Source organism: Melanerpes formicivorus, unplaced genomic scaffold (genome assembly GCF_026170545.1).
Source record: "Melanerpes formicivorus ecotype bairdi unplaced genomic scaffold, bMelFor1.0.p_v2 SCAF_32, whole genome shotgun sequence".
Lineage (NCBI taxonomy): Eukaryota > Metazoa > Chordata > Aves > Piciformes > Picidae > Melanerpes > Melanerpes formicivorus.
This window is the reverse complement of record NW_027142384.1, coordinates 5,084,748-5,106,672: the sequence shown is the minus strand read 5'-3', so window position 1 is coordinate 5,106,672 and position 21,925 is coordinate 5,084,748. Positions and strand designations below refer to the sequence as shown.

Sequence of the window (21,925 nt, the reverse complement as noted above, 5' to 3'; positions counted from 1 at the left end):
TTAATTTTTCCCATCTTCTCAGATCTTTACTCTGATTGTGACTGACCACTGGCACAGACTGACCATGAAGATTGTGAAGTCTCCATCCCTGGAGACATTCAAAAGCTGTCTGTACATGGCCTCGGGCAACCACCTCTAAGTGCATGTACCTGAGCAGGAAGTTTGACTAGATGACCCCCAGAGGTCCCTTCTAATCTGAGCTAGTCTATGATTGTATGAACCTGTCACCATTAGAATATGTCCTATTGCCTTCCTACAGAGTATGTTCCAAGTGCTGCCCAGTTACATGAGTTGTTGGATTCGTTTGGTGCATTCCAGCAGTGTCATTGCAAGACTGGGTGTTTGTACTTGTAGCACACATTTTCCAAAAGCAATACAAAAGTAGCTACTGGATATTATTTTAATGAATAAATACTGGTCATGACTTAGGAATCTGTAATGCTCCCACACACATTTCACCAGATAAAATGTAGTCACTGTAATATATCAGTAATCAGTAACAGGAATGAAATCATACAAACAGCTGGAGTTCCTGAGTTCACTTAGCATTATGGTATTTAAGAGCCAAATTATATTCATCATTCTAGTTCTGAAGTATGTTTAAATAGGACGTAAAATACTTTGATCTCTGAATCTGTTGCTAGTGTGAATGATCTGTTACAAGATTTGAAGAGCACACACATTTGTGTTAAGAGGCTTTTACAAAAGAAAAATTTAGGTTATAGACCCTATTCCCTAACTCTCCAAACCTTTCATTACTTACATCTGTGCAAAAAAAAAGTATGACAATATTAGATTGAAAAGATCTTAACATGGACTTAGCATGGACTGCAGCATTTTACACCCCCATATGTGACTGCTTGATTTAGAAAGCCATCAGAAGTTAATTTCAAACGGCCATAACAGCTGATCCTTTATCACTTGACAAGGGGACATATATAGAGAGAGAAATGCTCCAATTTGTGACAATTCAGGTAGCTTAGTTCATCAGTTTGATGAAACATATCATTACTATTTGGCATAACTCTCTGCAGACAAGAAATTCAGAAAACTCTTTAACATCCACTGTTGTTGATATGCTCTCTGGGTTTAATTATTAAAAAGGGATGCTCTTCATATAAATATTATACATAAATAAGGGAGTGCTCTCAGGAGGTGAGGTTAAAATTTGTTCCTCTACGCATAAAAGGTCATGCCTTTGCAAGCCTACCTTTGCAGTTAGGCATGACATTACTACTATTTTTCACTTAAACACCCTTTGTTCTCTGTTGTGTATCTACTGGACTATCAGCAGCTGAGCTTTTGGGTATGCCTGCACTCTCAGCTCAGGCCTAAGGAGGAACTGCTTCTCTCAATAAGTTAAGCCCATTCTTAATTTTGTCACTGCTTTGTGACACTGTAAGCCATTTAGAAAGTCAATGATTTTAAAGGTAAAAGGCAAAAGTGACAGAAGTATGGAGTCCATATAATCAGATGGCTCTTGGATGATGGGTGTTAGGTAATTTCTCAGGGTTGCTGACAACTTTCTGATTCGTTGGATAATTCTATATGGAAAAGAAAAAGGCTCCTTTTGTCAGTGCAGGGAAGTTCTGTAAAGATGAGTTCCAGCTTTGTGAAGAATGCCAGATTAAGACTGAATTTAAGTCTTTAAGTCTTTAAGCTGTAGTTAGTCCTTCTCTATGCAGTAACTTTGTATAATGATGGACATCACCCTTGATGAAAAGTCATCTGCCTTACTTGGCTCTTGTCTTGTCTGAGTTTATCCTGCTTGTGAGCAAGTTCTAATTTCAGATGCACTGGGAACTTTCCCAGCATATGTCATGGCTGAAACAGCATCCTTAAGGACTCTGGTTAACATTCAGAAGAGGAAATGCAGAAGCATTGCCAGTGTTTGATCGTCAGCTGGTGTGCTGGTATCTCTCAGCTGTTGAAGGACTGCAGGACCACAAGATGTGCTGGGTTTCTCTTCTAACCACTCTTTTCTTTAAAAAAAAAATAATTCCCCTAGTTGTCTTACACTTAGTCTTCATAATATGTAGGTGACAAGTGAAGGGCACTTTTACGTTTGCTCCCTGTGTATATAAGAGACTGGGCTTTCTTCTTTCTGGCACTTGCAAAAGAAGTGTGGTCATCCCCTGTTAAGGAGAGGTAGGAGGCAATGCTTTCCCTCAGGCCATAGCTGAGACAAGAATCATCCATTGCTGCCAGGGTGCTTTCAGTATCTTCAGTCACCTCCAGTCTTTAAAAGAAGAAAATGTTGTTACAATTTTTAGCTACTTGAGCCAAGTCTATTAGTATAATATTAACAGTTGTTAAACCAAATGATGTTAATTTTGTTGTATAAAAATGTTCTACAGTCTCACAGATCATCAAACATTTCTGTCTCCAAGCCATTTTCCAAAACAATCAGTACAATAGCAGCATCTAAATATTTTCCAGCATCCGAAAAGGAAATAGCATCTATATACCTTCTCTCATTCTCCTTAGCCTGTAGGAAAAATGGCCTCAATACTGTACAAAATTTTCTTCAATTTGTAATCAAACAAATATGCTCTGTGAAGGAAGATAGTGGAGGGAAATTTGCACTTTGAAAATAAGGCATACTTTTGTTTCTGGAGGTGGTTGTTTCACCAGCTTCTGAAACCTGACCTACTTTCTCTAGTTACAGTCATGGTATTAGAAAACTTATGAAACTTGGTTTGGGCTTTAGAGAATCAATAAGGTTGGAAGAGACCTCAAAGATCATCAAGTCCAAAATATATTGACAGAGTGTCCTCAGGAAACATTTGTACTGGGCAATATGTTATCTGCACTTGAGCTGCTTCATGAATGGCCACCATAGGAAAAAGGGGAAACAATTTCTGACTTTTGGGGCTCATCTATAAGCCATTGTATGTTAGCATGCAACTGATGGTAGATCTGACTAGGCTTTATGGCCTGGCTCTTACTTCTGTCAGTTTGGTGAAGAAGATAGGGGAAATAATTTCTTTCAAAGTTAGACCAAGATTAACGGTTAGAGAGCTGGACATTCAGTTTCACAGATTAAGCCTCTGTCAGAAGCTTTGAAGATCTTAAAACTGGTCTCAGGAGAAGTAAATGGCTATTTCTTCTGTGTTGTAAGTACAAGCAAGCACAAGGCTGGAAAATAACCTTGTTGCTTCTGGCAGCCTGTGTTGTATGTGGTACCTGTGAATATTTCTCCAGCTGAAGTTTTTATTCCGCATCACCACAGGAGGAACTCGATTCGTTATGCTGCTGTTAGTGCACTGGGTAAGACAAGGTGTTGTAAGGACACAGCAGAGACCATCAGCAACTTCTGAACAGGGAAACGAATACACAGACAATTAATCTTTGCCCACTTCCGCACTTTCCTTCCCCTATATGTACTTAAATAATGTTTCAGGCATGCTATTAGTAGTCAATAAAATGTGTGTTCTTAGCAAGGTGCAACTTTTTCCTTTCCTTACACCTTTGTCCTTAAATTTATCACAGTACAAGTGAGGAACTGAGGCACAGAAAGATAAAGTGACTTGCCCAAAATCTATAAAGAAGTTTGTTAAAGAGCAGAGAGTTGAACTAAGGCTTTATGAGTACTCAGTGAGTTCTGCTTTGGCTTCCCATTGTGTCAGAATGTGAAATACATGCACAATGCCACCATTCAAATTGGATTGTATGTGCACATATTCTGCTGTGGAACAAGACTATGGAAAGAATCAAGGTTCACATTTTACTTTCATCTGTATTTCTTCTCTTGGTCCTTTTCTCTCTTCACTAAGAGCATTTCATAGTTCTTCTGCCCAAGTAGTTTCCATTTCTGAGTCTTATTTCAGGGTGAGATCCTCTATCACCTCATGGTGGGGTAAGAAGGAAAGCTACATTTTACTTTGTCTCCTCTTATACCTATAATTCAACTAAAAATATTAATTGTTATAAGTTTTGGGTTTCTTACCACCCTGAATTTTAAGTTTAGATGGTTTACTTCTTTCTAAATGGAGAAGGGTGTCAGCTAACTAAAATGTGGAAAGAAAAAAAAAATCCTGTCAAATTCATACTCTTATTTAATCACTGGACTTTAAAGTTTCTTTTGCTCATTTGGAATGTGACTGTGTGTTTTCTCCCCAGATTATTAGAGTAGTCTTTGGGCAACACACTTTTTTGATTTACTTATGAAATACTTAGATATGGTAGCTTTACACTTTCAAAATTACATGATTAAAGTACAGAACCTATTCTCTTGTAACTTTTATGCAATTAACTTATTGCAATCTTCCTTCCTCATTTTAGAATGCTCTCACTTTAAGGCATGTTAACTGCAGTTACTTCATTGTTTCATTTGTCTAGTTACCTCTCTGACACAGGCTAAATTGCCATAAAGCTGGAAAACTAACATCAAAACAGGTATCATCCACCAGGTGTTACTAGAAATGACAGTTGAATCTAGATTTGAGCTAACAGGCTGAGCCCCTCGAGATAACTTCTGCTGGTAAAATCAAGCAGGGAAGAAAGTAACACTTCTAAGAATTTCCTGCTACAGATAAAGTTGTGTGATGCGGTGGTTCCAGAGAAAAATGTGATTACAGAACCTGGTCTCATGTGTCTTGATTCTATCTGTCTGTCTATATGGTAAATAAATGGCAAAGATGTCCGTCATGATAAACAAACTAAGTCAAGAGTTGAACTCTGGGACAGAGACCCAGATGCAGGACCTGCATCTGTACAGCTTAACAGTTTTTGGATACCCAAATTTTGAGTTTAACTGTGCTCTGAGAGGGGCTGGACATCCCTGATGTGGGCTAACCTCCAAACTGTTTTTGAAAGCTGTCTAGGGAACTGCTAGACACTAGTGTTTGGACCAAATATTATTATTGACATGGTCATACAATATCCTATGCCAATACTGGCAGAGCCTATCTGTCTTTATTTAGCTGAGTTCTGTGATTGATTTCAGTTGTATTCTTAAGGGTAGCATAGTTGTGTCTAGGCTCAAAACCAAAGTAAAATACATAAACCAAAAATTTTCCCATTACTTGTACCGTGGTGGTAGTTGCAGCTCTCAGACACAGGCAAAACTTTATGTTCTGGACCTTTGATAGATAATCCTATAGTTGCCAATGGAAAATATATGTATTCTGAAGTTCTGAGTACCTGAGTAGTGATTCACAAGGTCTTCAAGGCACTGAAAGGTTTGGCGTGGAGAGATGTAATACCAGTTATTTGGAAGGCGGAAGATCCTGTAATGTTTCACTTGCCTGTGCCGCACTGACAAGGAATATAACCCTGGAGAAAGAGGAGAACTAATTAAAGTAGGGCCCTAATTATGGATAGATAGCAGTGACTACAGCCACAGCATATATAAGATGTGCTGCCATAAACCAAAATATCACAGAAGGAGCTGAACAAAACAAAACAAAGAGTACCACCCTAATTTCTACTTACATAGTGTACTACATGTGTGTATATATTTAAGTATAACAATGGTAATAAAGAGCCCAACATCAGGGCCTGAGATTTTGACTGAATTTAGACTTCCAGTGTGGTTTTACTTTTTTATCTGTTTGGGGGGTTTGGGTTTTTTTGGTTGGTTGGTTTTGTTGTTGGGTTTTTTTTCAGTCCTGGTATGGGATTTTTCTAAAGATAGTGTAAAGGAAATTGGCCTTTGCAGAAGTTGTTTTCCTTCCTCTGAAGAGGGAGACCAGACACAGGCTTAGTCAGCACCCAGTGATGCAGTAGCTGATCCCTGGTGATGCAGTCCTGTTAGGAGATGACAACTTGGATTTTCCTATTTCTTGATTTAAAAGTATTGTGTAGTTTTTAGCTGGTAAGGACTGAATGTTACTCTTAAAAGACTCTGAATTTAGTAGAGGTATTATGAAATTAATTGGCACACAGGAGGTTAGAGATGATGATTTATGATTTATTAATCCATCCTAAATGTAGCATCAGGATATTAGGATGTGTTTTGGTGCTTCAGATAAAAAGGGAAGATGTCACAATGGGTAATGGGAGGTGCATTCACTGAAGAGAATAAAAGTGTAAAGTGTGTACAATACAGTTCCCCTGAAGCAACAGGATTGCTGTGAAAGAAAACAAAATTGAGGGCATGTTGTATTTTTTAAAAGTAAATAGAATAACCAACTGTTTATATGGGAAGTGTGCTTGTCAGCCACCCCTGCTGCTTGGTGTGTATTTTATAGTTTCTTCAAGCAACCTTTTGTGGATCAAGGCAAAGCTGTGCCCTTTCCTCCATTTGAAAAGTCCCACTGCCCAATAAGCTTTGCATGTGATCAAAGTAAATAGTAGTGTTTGAACAACTGTGTCTGTTTCTGCTGATGCCTGTGGAACTTTCCAGGGCCATCACTAGCCCTGGTGCCAGGGTTATGTAGGTGCACTGGTGAAGACTAGTGTGCTGCACTGGGTGCCTTTGCCTTCCTATTACGTATATTTTCTGTTTTCAAATTGATCTGTGTGAAGCAGGATGAGAAATTAATTAAATAGCTGTAAATCTCTTAGTGCCTGAATTTGAGGGTGAGGAACATAAGTCACTTTTTCTCACCTTTCCTAGTTTCACTCTCCCTGATCATGAAGGAGCCAACCTTGGTGTTGGGTAGCTGTAGAAGTTCCTCTGCTTTTTCTCTTCCCAGCCCTTCAAATAACCAGCTGTGAAGCAGGAAAAAACAAATTCTTAAATTTGGACACCTGTGAAACAGAGAGCAGCATGTGGCCATGAAAGTGCTGCATTAGCCAGGAAAAGTGACTTTAAAAATAACACTGTGGCTTTCTGTAGTTATTCTCTCAACTATGTCCAGGCATATTTTCCCTGTTTATGTAGAAAATGTTGCTCTGTTTGACTTCCATTAATTTTTTGTGAGATGAAGAGTGAATAAAGTCTGGATTTTTCCAGCTGCCTCAATCTGGATTGCAGGGGATGTGGTGCACTGATGCCACATATCTGTGGCATTAGTTAAATCTCTCTCTTTTTTGAATTTAAACTACTTCTGATAATCCCAAGTTGTATTTTATTGTAAAAACCAAAACAAAAAAATAAAAGCCTAATTGTTTGTTAAGTCCAGCCCTACAGAAGGGAAAGTAGAATTAGTCCTGCTGGTTTCACCACAGCTTGCTGAACTGCCTGGCTGTCACAGGTAGTGTCTAACCATGTAACTGAGCTTGTTCAGCTGTTGTAGGGATTACTGGCACTTTATTTTAAGGCTGTTCTTGTGTGTTTGATCCAGTCTGCTATCAGTAAAAAGGTCATGGGGAAGCTTGAGACAGTAGCTTCCATTACTATATCTGTGTCCTGCCTTCGGGAAAGCATCTGTATTTCAGACGGATGCAAAAGCACATTAGAGTTTAATCACTTGCATAAATCTCAGTGAAGTTCACAGTTCATATGCTTAAAATTAAACAGGTATTAAAACTTTTACCAGAAAGGTTTAAACTGTGTGCTTTAATTTTTACTTCCCCCCCCCCGAGTGGTGTCTAGGGCAACAAGAAACCTCCAAACCTTCTTTATCTCTTCCTGGGTGAGAGTTTACATTCTTGGATGTCTTATTAGTCTTCCTGTTTGTTCTTTTAGGTTTGCTTTTCATGAGCAACTCCATCTTAAATTTTATTCTTTATAAATAATAAGAAATCCTTTCTAAATAGGCTCTCTTTATCAATGTCTTAAAATTAGAGATCAGTAAATGCAACAGAAATATTTGAAGTATTTTAAGTACCTTATATGACATTTCAGGGTTTTTTCACCCTTTCCAACATGTGGAACTAGGATTTTTTCTTTTTAGATAATGTAAACATAGATTTGAATTTGATGCTCTTCTGCTTCAAAGGAGCTATTTTGGATTGTCAATACCTAAAGTTACTGTCTACTTACTATTTGCAATGTTTTGATTCTGACATTGAATAACTAATCAGGGCAGTATATGTGGAAATGTAGAGCTGAAAGGCTGTGGGAAATGCATTTACTTACCCATGATAAACCTTTGCTACGTACTTTCCTGGAATATAGTTCTCTCGACCTGTTGTAAGGGAATGGACTCTCCACCAGCCTCCTTCACTGTGTGAAAGCAAGAAGAAGGGATATGTTCCAATGAATTTTCAGAGCTTGTCCTTATTTTAGAAATTAATTAAGACAGATTATCCTGTAACCTTCTGTCTGCGTTCAGAAAGGGACCCTAATTTGTTTCATTTAGAATAGTTCTATTTCTAAACCTACATCAGGATTAAATTTGGATGCAGAAATAAGCTACATTTGTTCCATTTAAATTACGTAAGTAATAAAATATTTTTTCTGTGTTTAAAAGAAGAAGAGTAAATACTCAGTGGTTAAACCATGCTGTGCTCTGCCTTCCCACGGCCAGACTTGTACTGGTATCCAAGATATTAGGCTGAGTATGCTGTGTTTGGACAGCTCAGTAGCTGCTTCTGTAACATCAGGGTAGACATACTCAGCAAATGCACCCTGCCTGCCTGGGAACCCGTTTTCAGTTTAACAGAACTTGGTTCATGGTTTGCTCTCTTCTTCAACAAGTTTCTGACCAGATTACAAAAAGAAAACCCAAAAAACCCTCATAGCTGAAATGAGATGACTAGGTACATGTTTTATCTTTGATATATTGTGGGTTCTTGCTGTGATACTGAATGCTGACTTTAGCTTTTGGATATCTTAGGAAGGCAGGGTGACAAGAATTTTCATAAGGCTGCTTTGGAACTTTAGTGGTTAGTGTAAGGATGGTGATGATTAATGGGTTCACCCCAACTTTTCTTTTAAGAGTCTGAATCCAAATAGAAGTGCAACTTGTGTTTGAAAGCTGGTTTTGTGGGCATTTATATAAGTATTCACAAGTAATCTGTGGGCTGCAGACCAGAGTATCAGTGTATTTCAAAACACCTTAGTTGAAAACATTTAGGTTAAACCCCCTGAGCTGTAGCTGCTGGGATCATGGTCCAGAATGTATACGCTGTATACGCTGAGGGAAAAAGAGAAATGCCTGCTGGTCAGAGTTGGAAATTTCAGGGTCTCACAAGTTTTGTTTGTGGCTTTCTATCTACCATGTAATCTGTAAGAAATTTAGGTTCATTTCTTGGTTGTTTTTTCCCCCTCCCCCCTCGACTCTCTCAGACAGAACCAAGAATTGAATAACGAAAAAAAACCTTGAGAGTCTTAGCAACTCCTAGCATTTCCCTTCTTCTGAACTGTAATATTACTAACCTTGAAAAATCCCTATGATGATTAAAGGTCCCAGAAAAGCATATCTGTCCTGGGGCAAGAGCCACAGAAATTATGCAGACTGAGAGGTTTACTGGAGGACATCTGGTTTGACTACTGACAGCTAAATGCGGTTCCTCTGGTAGCAAAAGATGCTTGACAAGTGTGGAGAGTGGGAAGCTGCATATCTAATCCTGCCAACCATGCACAGTTACAAATATATGTGAATTTTACTTTTTGTGGGGATTCCATACATCATGTTCCTGGCAGGATTGGTGGAGATGAATGCCACTACACATCATTGCTTTAGTAAAAGGCTGAAAGGTGCCATTGTCAGAGCAGTGCATGCATATGCTGGCTTCTCCGTGATGATTCCACATCACTTATGCTCTGGTTGTGTCTGCCAGGCTGTTGTTCTCTTCCACTGCATTTTGCTTCTTTGAATGAGTTGAGAAAAAGGTTATGCCTACAGCTTGTGTACAGAAAGAGCCTCATAGGCAAGCAGTTCCTATTAACATCTGTACCTACTCCACAGGTCTTCTTCTAGGACACTGTGTTTTATATAAGCCATAGGAGTGTCTTATCTTCTGTGAATAAGTTGTTTCAAAACAAGAAGAGGAAAGATCCCATCAAGGCTTGGTTTGGCTCTTACATACAATGAGGAAATTTTGAGCATGGCACATCAAACATGATAAAACCTGCTGCTACAGAAGCCTAGTTCTTTTAGAAGTTGTTTGTCCAGTGGATAATACTATGCAGCATATGGATGCATATGATATGGCACACATGTAATTCCCATGAATATAGGCATATGCAGTTATCATAGCTGATGAAAGGTAGGGGTGAAGCTTTAAGCTGGAATTTCCAAGCTGTAACAGTTGTTGTACCATGTGGTGCTATGTTACACAGACTGCAGCGACTTTAAAACAGCTAGAAGTTACCAGAGAAGAATTCCCCTGGTTTAGGGAAGCTCTCCATCAGCAGGAAAATTCATCTAGTGGTATTGTCTGAGCCTTGTGATCTCTAGGTTCAGGCAGGCAGGGAAAGCACTTTGTCAGCAGAATGTAACTGAAGCTACTCTAGGTCAGACCAAAGGTCCATGTAGCCCCGTATCTTGTTGCTGATAAAGGCCATTGCATGCTTCAGTGGCCTGCAGAAGAGTCTGAGAATTCATCAATGGTCTGTAATATTTCTGTTGAGTACTTTTGTCCTCCAACCATTTGATGCTGCTCAGTTAGAGAATTTTTTAAATGAATTTAGAAATTCTCAGAGGATTTCTCTGCTATGAATGTCTGGGCTTGCTTTGGGTCTTTCTGCTCCACCAGCTGCAAAAATAAAATCTTTCATTTTTGTTTCAGTGGTGCAAACAGTGCCTGTACAAATTAATAAGTTCTCGGAGGTCACTGTGTGCTGATACAAGTTGTGCATAAAATATCAGGGCTGCTGGCTTCTATTTTTCAAGAAGTTTGCTCGCTCACTCCTGTGTGTGGCAATATTTGCACTAAGTATAAGGTCACTGAACTACTTCTTTCAAGCCTACTTCCTTCTAGAAGTTATGCATTTTTGAGTGGAACTGGCTAGGAAATCTTTGACCTTTTCTTCCCCAGTAAGAAAATACAGTTGATTAAAAAAAAAAGTTGCCTCAAATCTAGGGTGAAATTCTAAAAACCTAATCATAAAGGAATTGTTAAATACAAAAAAGAGAGGAAGAAAATATGAGACACACCTGACAAAGAAATTCAGAATAGTTTTCCTTTTCTGTGTGATTCAAACTATTTTTGCTCTTATTCTGTTTTCTACTAAAATGGGAGGGATACTTTATCAAACATGGTTTTCAGAGTAGAATTCTGTTTTGAGTCCTGCTTTAGAACAGAGCCTGCACCCAGCTCCAGAAACAATGTCAGAGGAATCCAAAGACCAAAGAACAATCTGAAATCCCAAATCTGTAAACTATGGGCAAATTCACACCACGACTATCCATCCTCCCTTGAAAACTGTGAACTCAGTTAATTTTCCCTGAACTGCATCCAATTTGGGCCAGGTGCATGAGACAGCTTTGCATCAATTGTAACAAACCCTGATTAAAAGCCCAAAGGAACAACTTACTCTGATAGCACACGTAGTTTTTCCCCTACGTGAAATATAGGTTGACTTATGTCTGCTGAAGGGTAGTCATAGAGGACAGCCAGGAAATCACTCTCCTGACCTGTTAAAGAAGAAAGCAAATGTCATTTAAAAATGAGATAGAATTCTGAAGCAGAAATGGATTTTTCATTATGTATATTATATTTTATGTAGTAGGTCAAGTGGGAAAAAAAATATCACTCTGAAATGCCACTTGATAAACATAAAGCGCTAAAGATGAGCCCATAACTTTCCAAGAAGAATGTGAAGATATTTAAAAAGGGGAAAAAAAAAGTCATTTGGTTAACTGTAAGCAACTAAATTTAGACCACTTTTTCTAGCAATTACCATATTTAAAGGACATATTCAGTTTGAAACTAGTAAAATAAGTATTTGTAGTATTAGGCAGTAACTCAATTTGACTAATGCCACTCTCTCTGAATGCCTCCTGTCACAACAGTGAGCCAAATTGATGGATTACATTTAAGGAGAGAAAGATGCATGTTAATTGTTCCATCATTTAGCATGCCCTTATCTTCAGTTAAAGAAGAGAAGTGACAAGGGGGTTTGTAACTAAATCAGTGTCCAACTGCAGTTTGCTGAACTGAGGTCAGAACTGTGGATCTGAGGTAGGAAGACTGTTTACATCAACTGACATGACTCTGGGCCTTGTAGCACTGTGTAGGACACATCCTGGGTCTTCCGGGTTTCTGAAAGATGGAGGCACTTTGCACAAGATTGGGACTATCAAGAGCTCTTCATCCAGCAGGAATCTCTGGTGCCCAGTAAATGTTGACAGGTGGGGATTCAGAAATGTGTCATACTGAATGTTTTGGCACTAGTCTTGGGAAGAGGGATTATGCAATATGCTGCCTTTGTTTCTCCTGGAAGTGGGTCCCTTCTCTCTGCAAGTCATGGTACCCTCCACTGTCACACAGAGAGATGAAGCTTCCCATCTTCTGCCAGCAGGACTAGTGCCTGGTTCCTTAGTAATACTATCTAGCAGTACATTTGCAGAGGTGGTTTGATGTCCAGTCTGTGCAGCTCAAGATGTGCAAAAATGAAAATTAATTCAGCAGACAAAAAAAAAAGTAAGCAGTGAGATAGGCTGGCTTGGTGGTTTCAGCCTCTGTGTCCCAGGGTCTTACAAATAACTCACAGTCATAATGATGAAAGGCTGAAGGGAACATGCAGGTCTGCAGAAAAATATTTTCAAGAGGAGAGATTTTACATTTATTACTCTTACAGCTGTGATAATGAGAGTATAAGTGTTAGGGAAAACATTCCATATGAGGTTTGAAGGAAATAGAAAACAGGGTTTTCTTACATGATTTTGAGTACCTGATTGTTATTATGTTATAGGGACACGTTATGCAAAGCAGTCATTTTAACTTAATATTCAAAATGACTGTAAGCATTTTTAGTCTTGCTAACCCTTGCCTGTTGAAGTAGACCCATGAGCATCCTTATAGAGACAGTATCACAGTATAACTAAGGTTGGAAGAGACCTCAAGGATCATCGAGTCCAACCTGTCACCACAGACCTCATGACTAGACCATGGCACCAAGTGCCACATCCAATCTCCTCTTGAACACCTCCAGGGATGGTGACTCCACCACCTCCCTGGGCAGCCTATTCCAATGATGAACGACTTGCTCGGTGAAGAACTTTCTCCTCACCTTGAGTCTAAACCTCCCCTGGTGCAGCTTGAGACTCTGTCCCCTTGTTCTGGTGCTGGTTGCCTGGGAGAAGAGACCAACCCCTTCCCGGCTACAACCACTTTTCAGGTAGTTGTAGAGGGCAATGAGGTCACCCCTGAGCCTCCTCTTCTCCAGGCTAAACAAATACATAGATGTGTAGAGTCTGGAATAGACATTGATTGGTTTGACAGTGTATTTCTATTAGTATTGCCATAGTTTTCATAGTTGCTTAGCATTACTAAATTAAACAGGGCTAGTCAAGTACCTTTGTATTAATCAACCAATTGCCACGATTATTCTACTGTGACTTATGATACAATTACTTCAACTATACTGCAGAAATTTTGTGCTATAAGCATGCCTTTGATTACTTCCCTGTTCTGCATTATGACCACTTCTCTGTCTTTGAAACTGCTTAGTACCTGAGGCTAACCAGACCTAAGTATTGGTGCTAAGTCTTTTCCAACAAAGCAAAATCTTTATCCAGGATGACAAGAAACAAAATAGACTGTGAGAACTGCAGAATGAGGGTGAGCTGCCATCCCCTAACTTCTCATTGCAGATTGTTAGACAGCAGTTCTACAGAGCATGTAATTTATTTTAGCTTAATGAAAATGCCTTTAACCATACTATTTTTAAACTTTATAGATGGTTTGTTTCCATAGTGAAAGGGTGGAAAACAAGTGTTTTTCTGCTCTCCTTCCTTGCGTACCGGTAGTTTGCATCTCGTTACGCACTGTGGGGTGCGTGACTTTTTCTCTGCTTTAGCATGATCTGTGTTACTTTGCTTACTCTTTCATCTTTATATTCAGTTTTGTTTCAATTTTACTTAACTTGGTGTTCTGAAGAGGAAGGAATTAATCATAGTGTTGTCTGCCACATCCATGCTAATGTTACCTCTTAAATTATATGTACTTGTATTCTGAGCAAGAGCATTTTATACTACCCCAAATCTTTCAATCTTCCTAATCCACAGAAAAAAGACTTCATTTTAATAAGTGTTTAAAACAAACCTCATTGGGTTTTTTGGTCATATAAAATACCCCACTGCACTCCACAGCCTTTCACAGAATCCATACTAGATCCTTTCAAACACAAAAGCCTCCAAACCAGGACTAAACAAATGACAGTGTTTCACCACACCCAAATTTCACAGTGATCTAATAGATTTGATCTGATGCACTCCCAGCTCTTTAAAGTTGTAAAATAAAAAGCAAAAACCAAAAGATTTGCCTGAATGCTTCTAACAGAACCTCTCCTCTGCAGTGTGAGTGCAGGTTACATATGAAATGGAGCAACTCAGAGGTTAGAGTGGAAAGATCGAAGCACAATCATTTCCACTGAATCAAGTGTTAATTCTGGTTGATTGATTGTTTTGTTGGGTTCTTTTTATGAGTAGGAAATTAATATGAAGTATATGCTGGTTTTAGATGTCTGCATCCCTGCATTTCTTCCAATGTGAGAGACTGAATGCTACATGTTTCAAATTGTTGATTGGGCACTATTAGAGAGATGAGAAAAGCACAGGCAGAGCATCCAGATCCATTTCGTCACCCTCAAAAAATGCTGTGCTGTGCACCACTGTAGTGTACTATGATTTACAGCATGGAACATACCAGAAACAGTAATGGAGGGTACTGGTGTGTGTCTGGGAGACTGTCTGTACAGCAGTGAAAGGTGTGGCTGCAGAGTTGTACTGGCATACCCACATCAGATGTGAACTAGCCATCTTGGGAACTGAGAGTTATGCAGGTGCAGCTCACTAAAGATTAACCTTTGATTCAAGGACCTAAGTGAGGAAGAAAGAAATAGAGGGGCTCACAACCCTTTGCTTCTATTCTGTTATCAGTACCTAGATTATGCCAGGGATGTACACACAGTGCTGATTTCAGATGGAGTGATGTCACATTTGGAATCCAAATACTCCTTTGGGAAATGCAAGTTATGCACTGTTCCCCTTCTCAGAACCAAGACTGATACACTGATGGTGAATAAAGCAAAGTTCTGCATTCAGTGCATCTCTCAGGTAGCACAAGGGGCTTACATGAGTCCGATAAACATATACACACTGTGGATCAAGACTTCAGACTCCAGTTATCTGTTTTCTTCCCCCTTTTTGTTGAATATTTTTTCTTTCTTTCTTTCCTTTCTGTTTTAGTCCTTCATTTATTCAGTCTTACTGAAATGAACCACTGTAAAACTTCTTTTTTCCTAATAATTATTTGTACTGTTCTAAGTCCATGGATTGGATCCTCCAGCACTTAAATCAAGGGTAGCTGTTCCTGGCCTGGGAGAATATTCCACGGTTGGTGATGTGATTTGAAGTTTGATCTGCTCAGGAATACAAATATCTGTAAACTCACTGGATTAACCACAATATATACTTTCATCATGAAATTCCCTTTCCAAAGTCCACTTTCATAGGATTTGAATGACAGCACTGATATTTGTATTCCCAACTTTGAATAGAAACATCTAAACTATTATGGAGACGCTGGTGTGATCCAGACTAAGAGATCCATATGCAGGCTGTTAAATCACAGTCACAGAAGAGTTTGGGCTGGAAAGGACCTTTAGAGGCCACCTCATCCAAATACCCTGCAATAAGGACTTAGGTCTACATGGATGCCTCTTTTAGCTAGCTCTTGACCATGTTAAAAACAGGGCTGGCTTTCCTTCCAGCACTAATGAAGGCAGGCTGATTCTCCACCCATTTTGTTTCATGGAAAGCCCTAACATTTTGATTCATACCTTCCCTCTGTAAAACACAAAAAACCCCGAAACCTCCAAACTGTTTTCCTCACCTTTGGGGAGTGATTTATTGCTGCTTTTCGACCAGCTGTCCGTTGCATTGCATGAGAGCTTAGGCTGTGCTGACTCCATCTACTCACTGGCAGTTTGGGAGTAGCAGGTCTCTAAATTCCTCTTCCATGACCTCTACCAGCCTATAGTAGGGGCAGGAGAATTTGCAGCCTCATTTTTTTCCACATGCAGATGCATAGGACAGGTGTGTTAGATGCCCCTTTGACAGCTTGAAAAGTGTACTTCTGTATAACCTGTATGGATCAACCTAGTGTCAAGTTGTCTGTATGCTACTTTTAATGCAGCTAAGAGTGGACTTCAGATTCGGTGCAAACTTAATGTCATTAAGATTTTTAACCTTAAATGAAGCAACCCCAAATTTCAAGAACAAATTTGTATAAAATATCACATGGAAGTATGTCAAAATACATTTTTTTTTCCTGCAGAAACTACTGTCTCTGAGGTAGTGCTTTGATGCTTTCTGAACTGGAAGGAATATCTGTCAAGGAGAACCAGCAGTGAATATTTTTAATATTTGATGTTTTTAATTAATGTACTTCTTGGAAAATGAGCTAGAACTGAGCTAAAAATAAATACTGTCCAGAGAATGCCCTTCTTCTCCCATAGCAGTCATACGCTTACCTGCTTTTACTACATCAGGCAGATGTAGGAAGACGTGTAGATGAATGTACTATGTATTTTGAACATCATTTTCTCTTGAAAGAAATTAAATGAGTGCTTACCCGTTTGGCTCAGCACATTTGTGTCTTCCGAGGCTCTTGGCGTTTTCACAGTATTTCCCATTGTGCTCTCTAATTCTGTCAAAGTTCTTCAGAACTAAATCAAAGGAGACATTGAAACGAAATATCAGAATAACACCTGCTGTGCCAGCGGATGAGAAATGACCTAGTTTGGGTGTCTCCAATTTTATGCAGTTTTGCTTTTGAGAACTCTCGTGTCAAATTCATGTGAGACTTTTACATACTTGCTAAACTCTTACCACTTTGGCACTTTTATCAGGGGAATAGCAGAAAACCACAGCTAGGGAAGTTGCTCAGAAGAACACAGTGTAGTAAAAGTTTCCATTACCAGTACCTCAGCACAATAGGAAGTCACAGCAAAGCCATGCCCATACAGTCATTTCATATACACAATGTTCTTTACAGCATCTGGAGTTCAGAAGCCACAAAGAAATTACTTAGATTGACCTATCTGGTTTTCAGTGCTCTCTGTGTGTCTTATATCACTTTGTTGCCCAACACTAAGAACCTTTCTGGTGGATTTTTTCCTGATGCAGTTGTGTTCTCAGTGAGCATGGGTAACATTGTCCCCCCTTTTCCTTTCTTTTTTTTTCTTTTTTTTCCTTTTCTTTTCTTTTCTTTTTGTTTTTAGTAACACTTTGCCTCAAAATATTTGGTCTCAAAACACTCCTCCTGCATAAAGCCACTGGTGCAAATCCGTCAGTTACTTGCCTTTAAAAGTACATTTGTGGAACTAGTATAGTGAGAAAAGCAGTTCCTTTTCTTGGCATTGCTGCACTCATCCTCATTCTCCCACACAGAGGAAAGAGAGAAAAACCTTTTGAATGTGGAAGGTGTCTCATGCTATGGCATATTTTCAGAGACAGAGGAGAATAATCTATACTGTTTGCTATTGCACGTTTCAGCAGAATAACTAAACATCACTACATGAGAAGAAATTATTTTAGAGAATATATTTGTATCAGTTGCTTTGTGAAAATAGAAACAGAAACTCTAGCAGCATCATGCAGATATTTGCATCTTTCAAGCTGTTCTAGCTGAAGTATTTAAAAAATTGTTATTGCCTTTATTCACAAGAAGTTAAGAGCCTGACAGCACTAGCTGGAGAGGTATCCAACTTGAGAAGCAGTACTGCTAAAATCAGTGAGACATTATTACTAGTTGTCTTTTGGAGTAAGACTTCAGAATTGAATGTACTGCTTAAACCATAAATTTTTTTATGTTGAGTTTAGGAAGACGCACTACAGAAGAAAATGGCATTCAAAAATGCACACAGATCAGTGCTAAAACAGATGGTAATGCACAGTTTGACTCCACCTCATCTGATTTTCAAGCTTCTTACTACTTATTCCCAAAGGCTCTTTGCTAGAATCTCTATTTCACCAGCCAAATGGCTCATTACCCTTTCACTGTCTGCACTCAGGAACTAGCTTGTGGCACATCTGTAGGATGCAGCTGTGCCAGTGTCTTTCTGACAAGTGTCTGAAATCTGCTTTCACAAGAACAAAAAACGGTTTCATGGGCTGATGGAACAAGTCTAGAAGCTGAATAAAAAAAATAGCTTTCTATTTAGGGTATTCAAATTTGAATAAAAGGGTCTCTCAATAGAAAACACAAAATCTTTCTCCATTTAAATGTACCTGAGTTTCTAAAACTGAAACCAGAATTTATTTTGGCAGGCACTGTCTACTTGTAGGATTATAATTTCTTGAACTAACTATGAATATTTTTTGGAAAGACTCAATTGTATTTTCCTCAACATTTTCCTCGGTTGCCTCCCATCAAGAATAAGCGATACAGTCATAGAAGTAGTACAGCCTGTATTTTGGCTACAGATATTATATCTGTTCTTGTCTCATCTTTAGATTACCCATCAATATTTCCTGGGCATAACAACAGAGAGCTCAAGAGGGCTAGAAAAGTCAGCCAAAGAAGTGGGATAAACACCTGAACAGATAACCTCTGCTGAGCTCTGCGCTGCACTGGCTGCACTTTTTTTCCAGTACTTGAAAAGGCTAATTTGAATCTAACTAAGTGTATAGCAAGTAAACTGCAGTTACCAAAAAATTGTGCCATTCCAGATAGGTGACAAGCATGGCAGCTTGAAATTCTTGTGCCCATCTATAGATGGGCACAAATATAGAATATGTTTGAATTTTGTTCACAAAAGTATGGGGGGAAGAAGGGAAATAGAGGCTTACCGCTATGTATGCCTTTATTCTGAGTCCTAGCATTTGAAGGCCAGGAGAGCAAGTCATACTACTAGCAATCAGACTTCTGTCCTTTCAAGGGCTACTTTTCTTACCCATAGGATGGAATAGATGAAAATTTTAGGTGTGCCTGAGTCACTTTGGAAAGTGATACGTAGCATTTGTACATCATGGAAAGACTTCTGAAAACGCTAGCTCTCAGAAAAGTTGTAAAAGCCTGGCGTATTCGAGCAAGGCATCTTCATTCTCCTAGAAGGTATTTAGGGGTCCAAATTCTAAACATTGTTATTTTTGAAGGTTTGCTTATGTATAGTTTGCAATTAAACTCTTGCTCTCTAATCCAGATGGCTTAGGTACCAGACAACAGCCATAAGCTGTTTGTATTTTTGCAGAGTGCATCCAAAACTGGCCTGGCTCACTTCTGCCCTACAAATGTTTGTGCTTTTCTAAGGGCCTCTGAAGTCAACGAGACAGGGCCTGAAGCTCAGTGCTGCTACTTTAGATGTGGAAGAATCTGACTTTTGGGAAATATAAGTGTTTTAAAGTAACAGTGAAGAGCAATGGCATTTTTGATCTTTGATGTCACTAGTGCTTCCTTGCTCGCTTGCTTGCTGTGTCTCATTACATTTTCCATGCTATTTCACTGTCTCTAATTACCATTGGTGGCAGCATGAGGTCTTGAAAGGGACAGAGAGTTTGAGGCGTTCTCTAGACTCATGGCACAAGTGTTCAGTAAAAACAAGCACATGAAAAGCTTTGCTACTGCTGATTCACTAATCCAAAGTGATTTAAAGAAAAAATGACAGTTATCAGACTAGATTTATCACTAAGGCCACTTGCCTTCCTAAGTATTTCTAAAACAACAGTGCACTGGACTATTGGGTGTAGGATAGAGCTTAGTGTCTCAAGGAGCTTGTGCTTGTGTCAGGTATTGGCAGTGCAACACAAATCCATTGTATTGTGATATAATAGAATATAGGGTGGGTTTATGAAATTTTGAGTCACTCTAAAAAAAACAACTTACAGGAAATTGTAAAGCACCTTGTGGCTGAAAGAGTTTTTATCATTTAACTCATTAGTAGAACAATAACAATTCTATAGATGATACTGTTCTGAAATGGCACATCTACTCCAAGCACTGCATCTGACTTAAACCAGGTGACAGGGTTTGGAATACTAGTGGAGGTGACATCCCTCTGCCACAGAAACAGATAATTATGCCAGATCCAAAGAAAATCATTCACTGAGGGTGATTTGGGAAGAATTAAGGAGAGGTGGTAGACTGACATCTCCTTTTCTTGTCCACCCAAAGCCCTTCATGGAGGCGTGCAGCTGCTTTTCAGCTCACAGTAACCATTGTGCTTCTGTTCTGCGAACCAGATTCTACATGCAGCTTTCCCTGTTCACAGGCCACCACCTGAGGCCTGTGTGGGAACTGGATTTCAACCATTAAGATCATGTTTGAAATCTTGAAAGCTTGGGTGCTTTTTCTCCTCCTCTTCTGCACAGCTGTTTAAGGACACCCACTTACTGCAGCCATAGCTGTTTGCAAATATATAACTAGTAGGGTTTAGTGATGTTTACTGTTTTATTTTTACTGCCAAAAGAAAGATGAGGAACCATCTATGGCCCTAGTCCTGCTATCTGTCCATTTTATTAGTGAGGAGATCTCAGCAGATACAAAATCTTCACTTGTCAAGGCTGGAATTTGATTGACTTAGGTTGTGGGTCCCAAAAAACAGTGGTACAGTTTACACCTCCTGTTCCTGCTTGCAACACCTATAGCAATAATTTCCTTTTCTCAGAATCTGATCTCTGAGAAAACGCACTTCTGGAGCAGTTGAATAATATGGTGCATAGGAAAGTCTGTCACTTTAAAATAACTTTTTCAAAGTTATATTCAAATTAGTAAGAATTTATAAAGATAAAGAAATGACAATAGTAAGAGAAATAAAAAGGCAAGACAAGCACCTGAGTAAAGCCCCTCTGACAGAAAAATGCAGGCTAGTAAAATGAAGACATTCACTATTCCTGATGTGCTATATGCTATTTTATTTTGTTGCCTGATATTCACATCTGTACTAGGCCTTATAATTTAATTCTCACTAGGATTTACAGGTACTGTCCGAATCCCATTTAGCTTGAAAATGAAAGCATCAGCATCCTGTTAATTTTCATGTAGGGTGGGGTAGGTGGGGGGGGAAAGCATCTTAGATTTCAGAAGCTGTATCCCTTTTGGTGAGTTTCACTTAGTGAATGCCATTAATCAAAATGAATATCCTTTCAGTTTTGAGACACTTCTAGCTCTGTGCTTGGAAATAACAACATAACACTGTAATCAAGGTAATTCATGAAACACACAGCTACGAAACAACATAGAAACATCACATTAATGCAAACTTCTTACATTTTGAATAAAAAGCCCACTAATATGTGAGCTCGTATTTTGGGTTAGAAAGAAATGCATGAGGTCCTGCATATCTATCTTACTGTGAGCTTTCAGCAGAAATGCTCCTTGTCCCTTCTATCTTTAGTACCACTCCATATGAAAAAATCAAGGCAGGCTTTTCTATTTCTACCTCTGGTGGCACTTGAAATCCATGGTCTGAATACTGTCACTGTTAATAAAATAGAGCTTCCTCTTACATAAATAAAATTGAAACATTTGGTCCCATATGCAGATAATCTAAAATGCATCAAAGCAATGATTACCTTTAAATGCTAGGCACGATATTCCAGGTTGCAGTATTTGTCATAAAAGCCGTAGTCATAATACTGCTCTCATGCTGCCAGCAAGGTTTAGCTGATCAAGTCGAGGAGCAGCCAGTCGAATGAATGTGTTGTGAAGTTCACACTGTCATGTAGAGCAGCATTTGCCAAACAGGCCACATACTTCCTCTCTGAGAAATAAGGAAGGCTCAAAGTGTTAGCAACAGATGAGGTTCCTGTTGCAAGTCACTACTCAAGACGATTTTTATCTATGGGTTGAGAAAAGCAGGGAGGTTTTAAACATATTGCATATGCTGGCTTTAGCAGATATAAAAAATGAGCAAATTTACCTGGCTTACATTACTTACACAAAAAGGGTTTCTCTTTAACTCTCCCCACTCCCCCCCCCC

At 39.0% G+C, this 21,925-nt stretch overlaps 2 protein-coding genes across 3 annotated transcripts in view; one reads left to right on the top strand and one right to left on the bottom strand.

Annotated features, from left to right (window-relative positions):
* The window catches only part of TG (thyroglobulin), a 138,424-nt gene that overhangs the window by 82,360 nt on the left and 34,139 nt on the right, over positions 1–21,925 (top strand). The window lies entirely within an intron of this gene.
* SLA (Src like adaptor) lies at positions 387–21,620 on the bottom strand. 2 transcript variants are annotated; one of them, XM_068155501.1, is made up of 8 exons: positions 21,519–21,620; positions 16,579–16,672; positions 11,315–11,414; positions 7,970–8,056; positions 6,554–6,696; positions 5,146–5,277; positions 3,187–3,316; positions 387–2,239 (listed from the first exon to the last, which is right to left on the bottom strand). In XM_068155501.1, exons 2-8 carry the CDS (start codon positions 16,637–16,639, stop codon positions 2,020–2,022), a joined length of 873 nt encoding a protein of 290 aa, XP_068011602.1. In that variant the 5' UTR covers positions 16,640–16,672; positions 21,519–21,620; the 3' UTR covers positions 387–2,019. The 2 variants fall into 2 exon arrangements, with proteins under 2 accessions (XP_068011602.1, XP_068011603.1); XM_068155502.1 differs by having other exon boundaries at positions 6,554–6,657.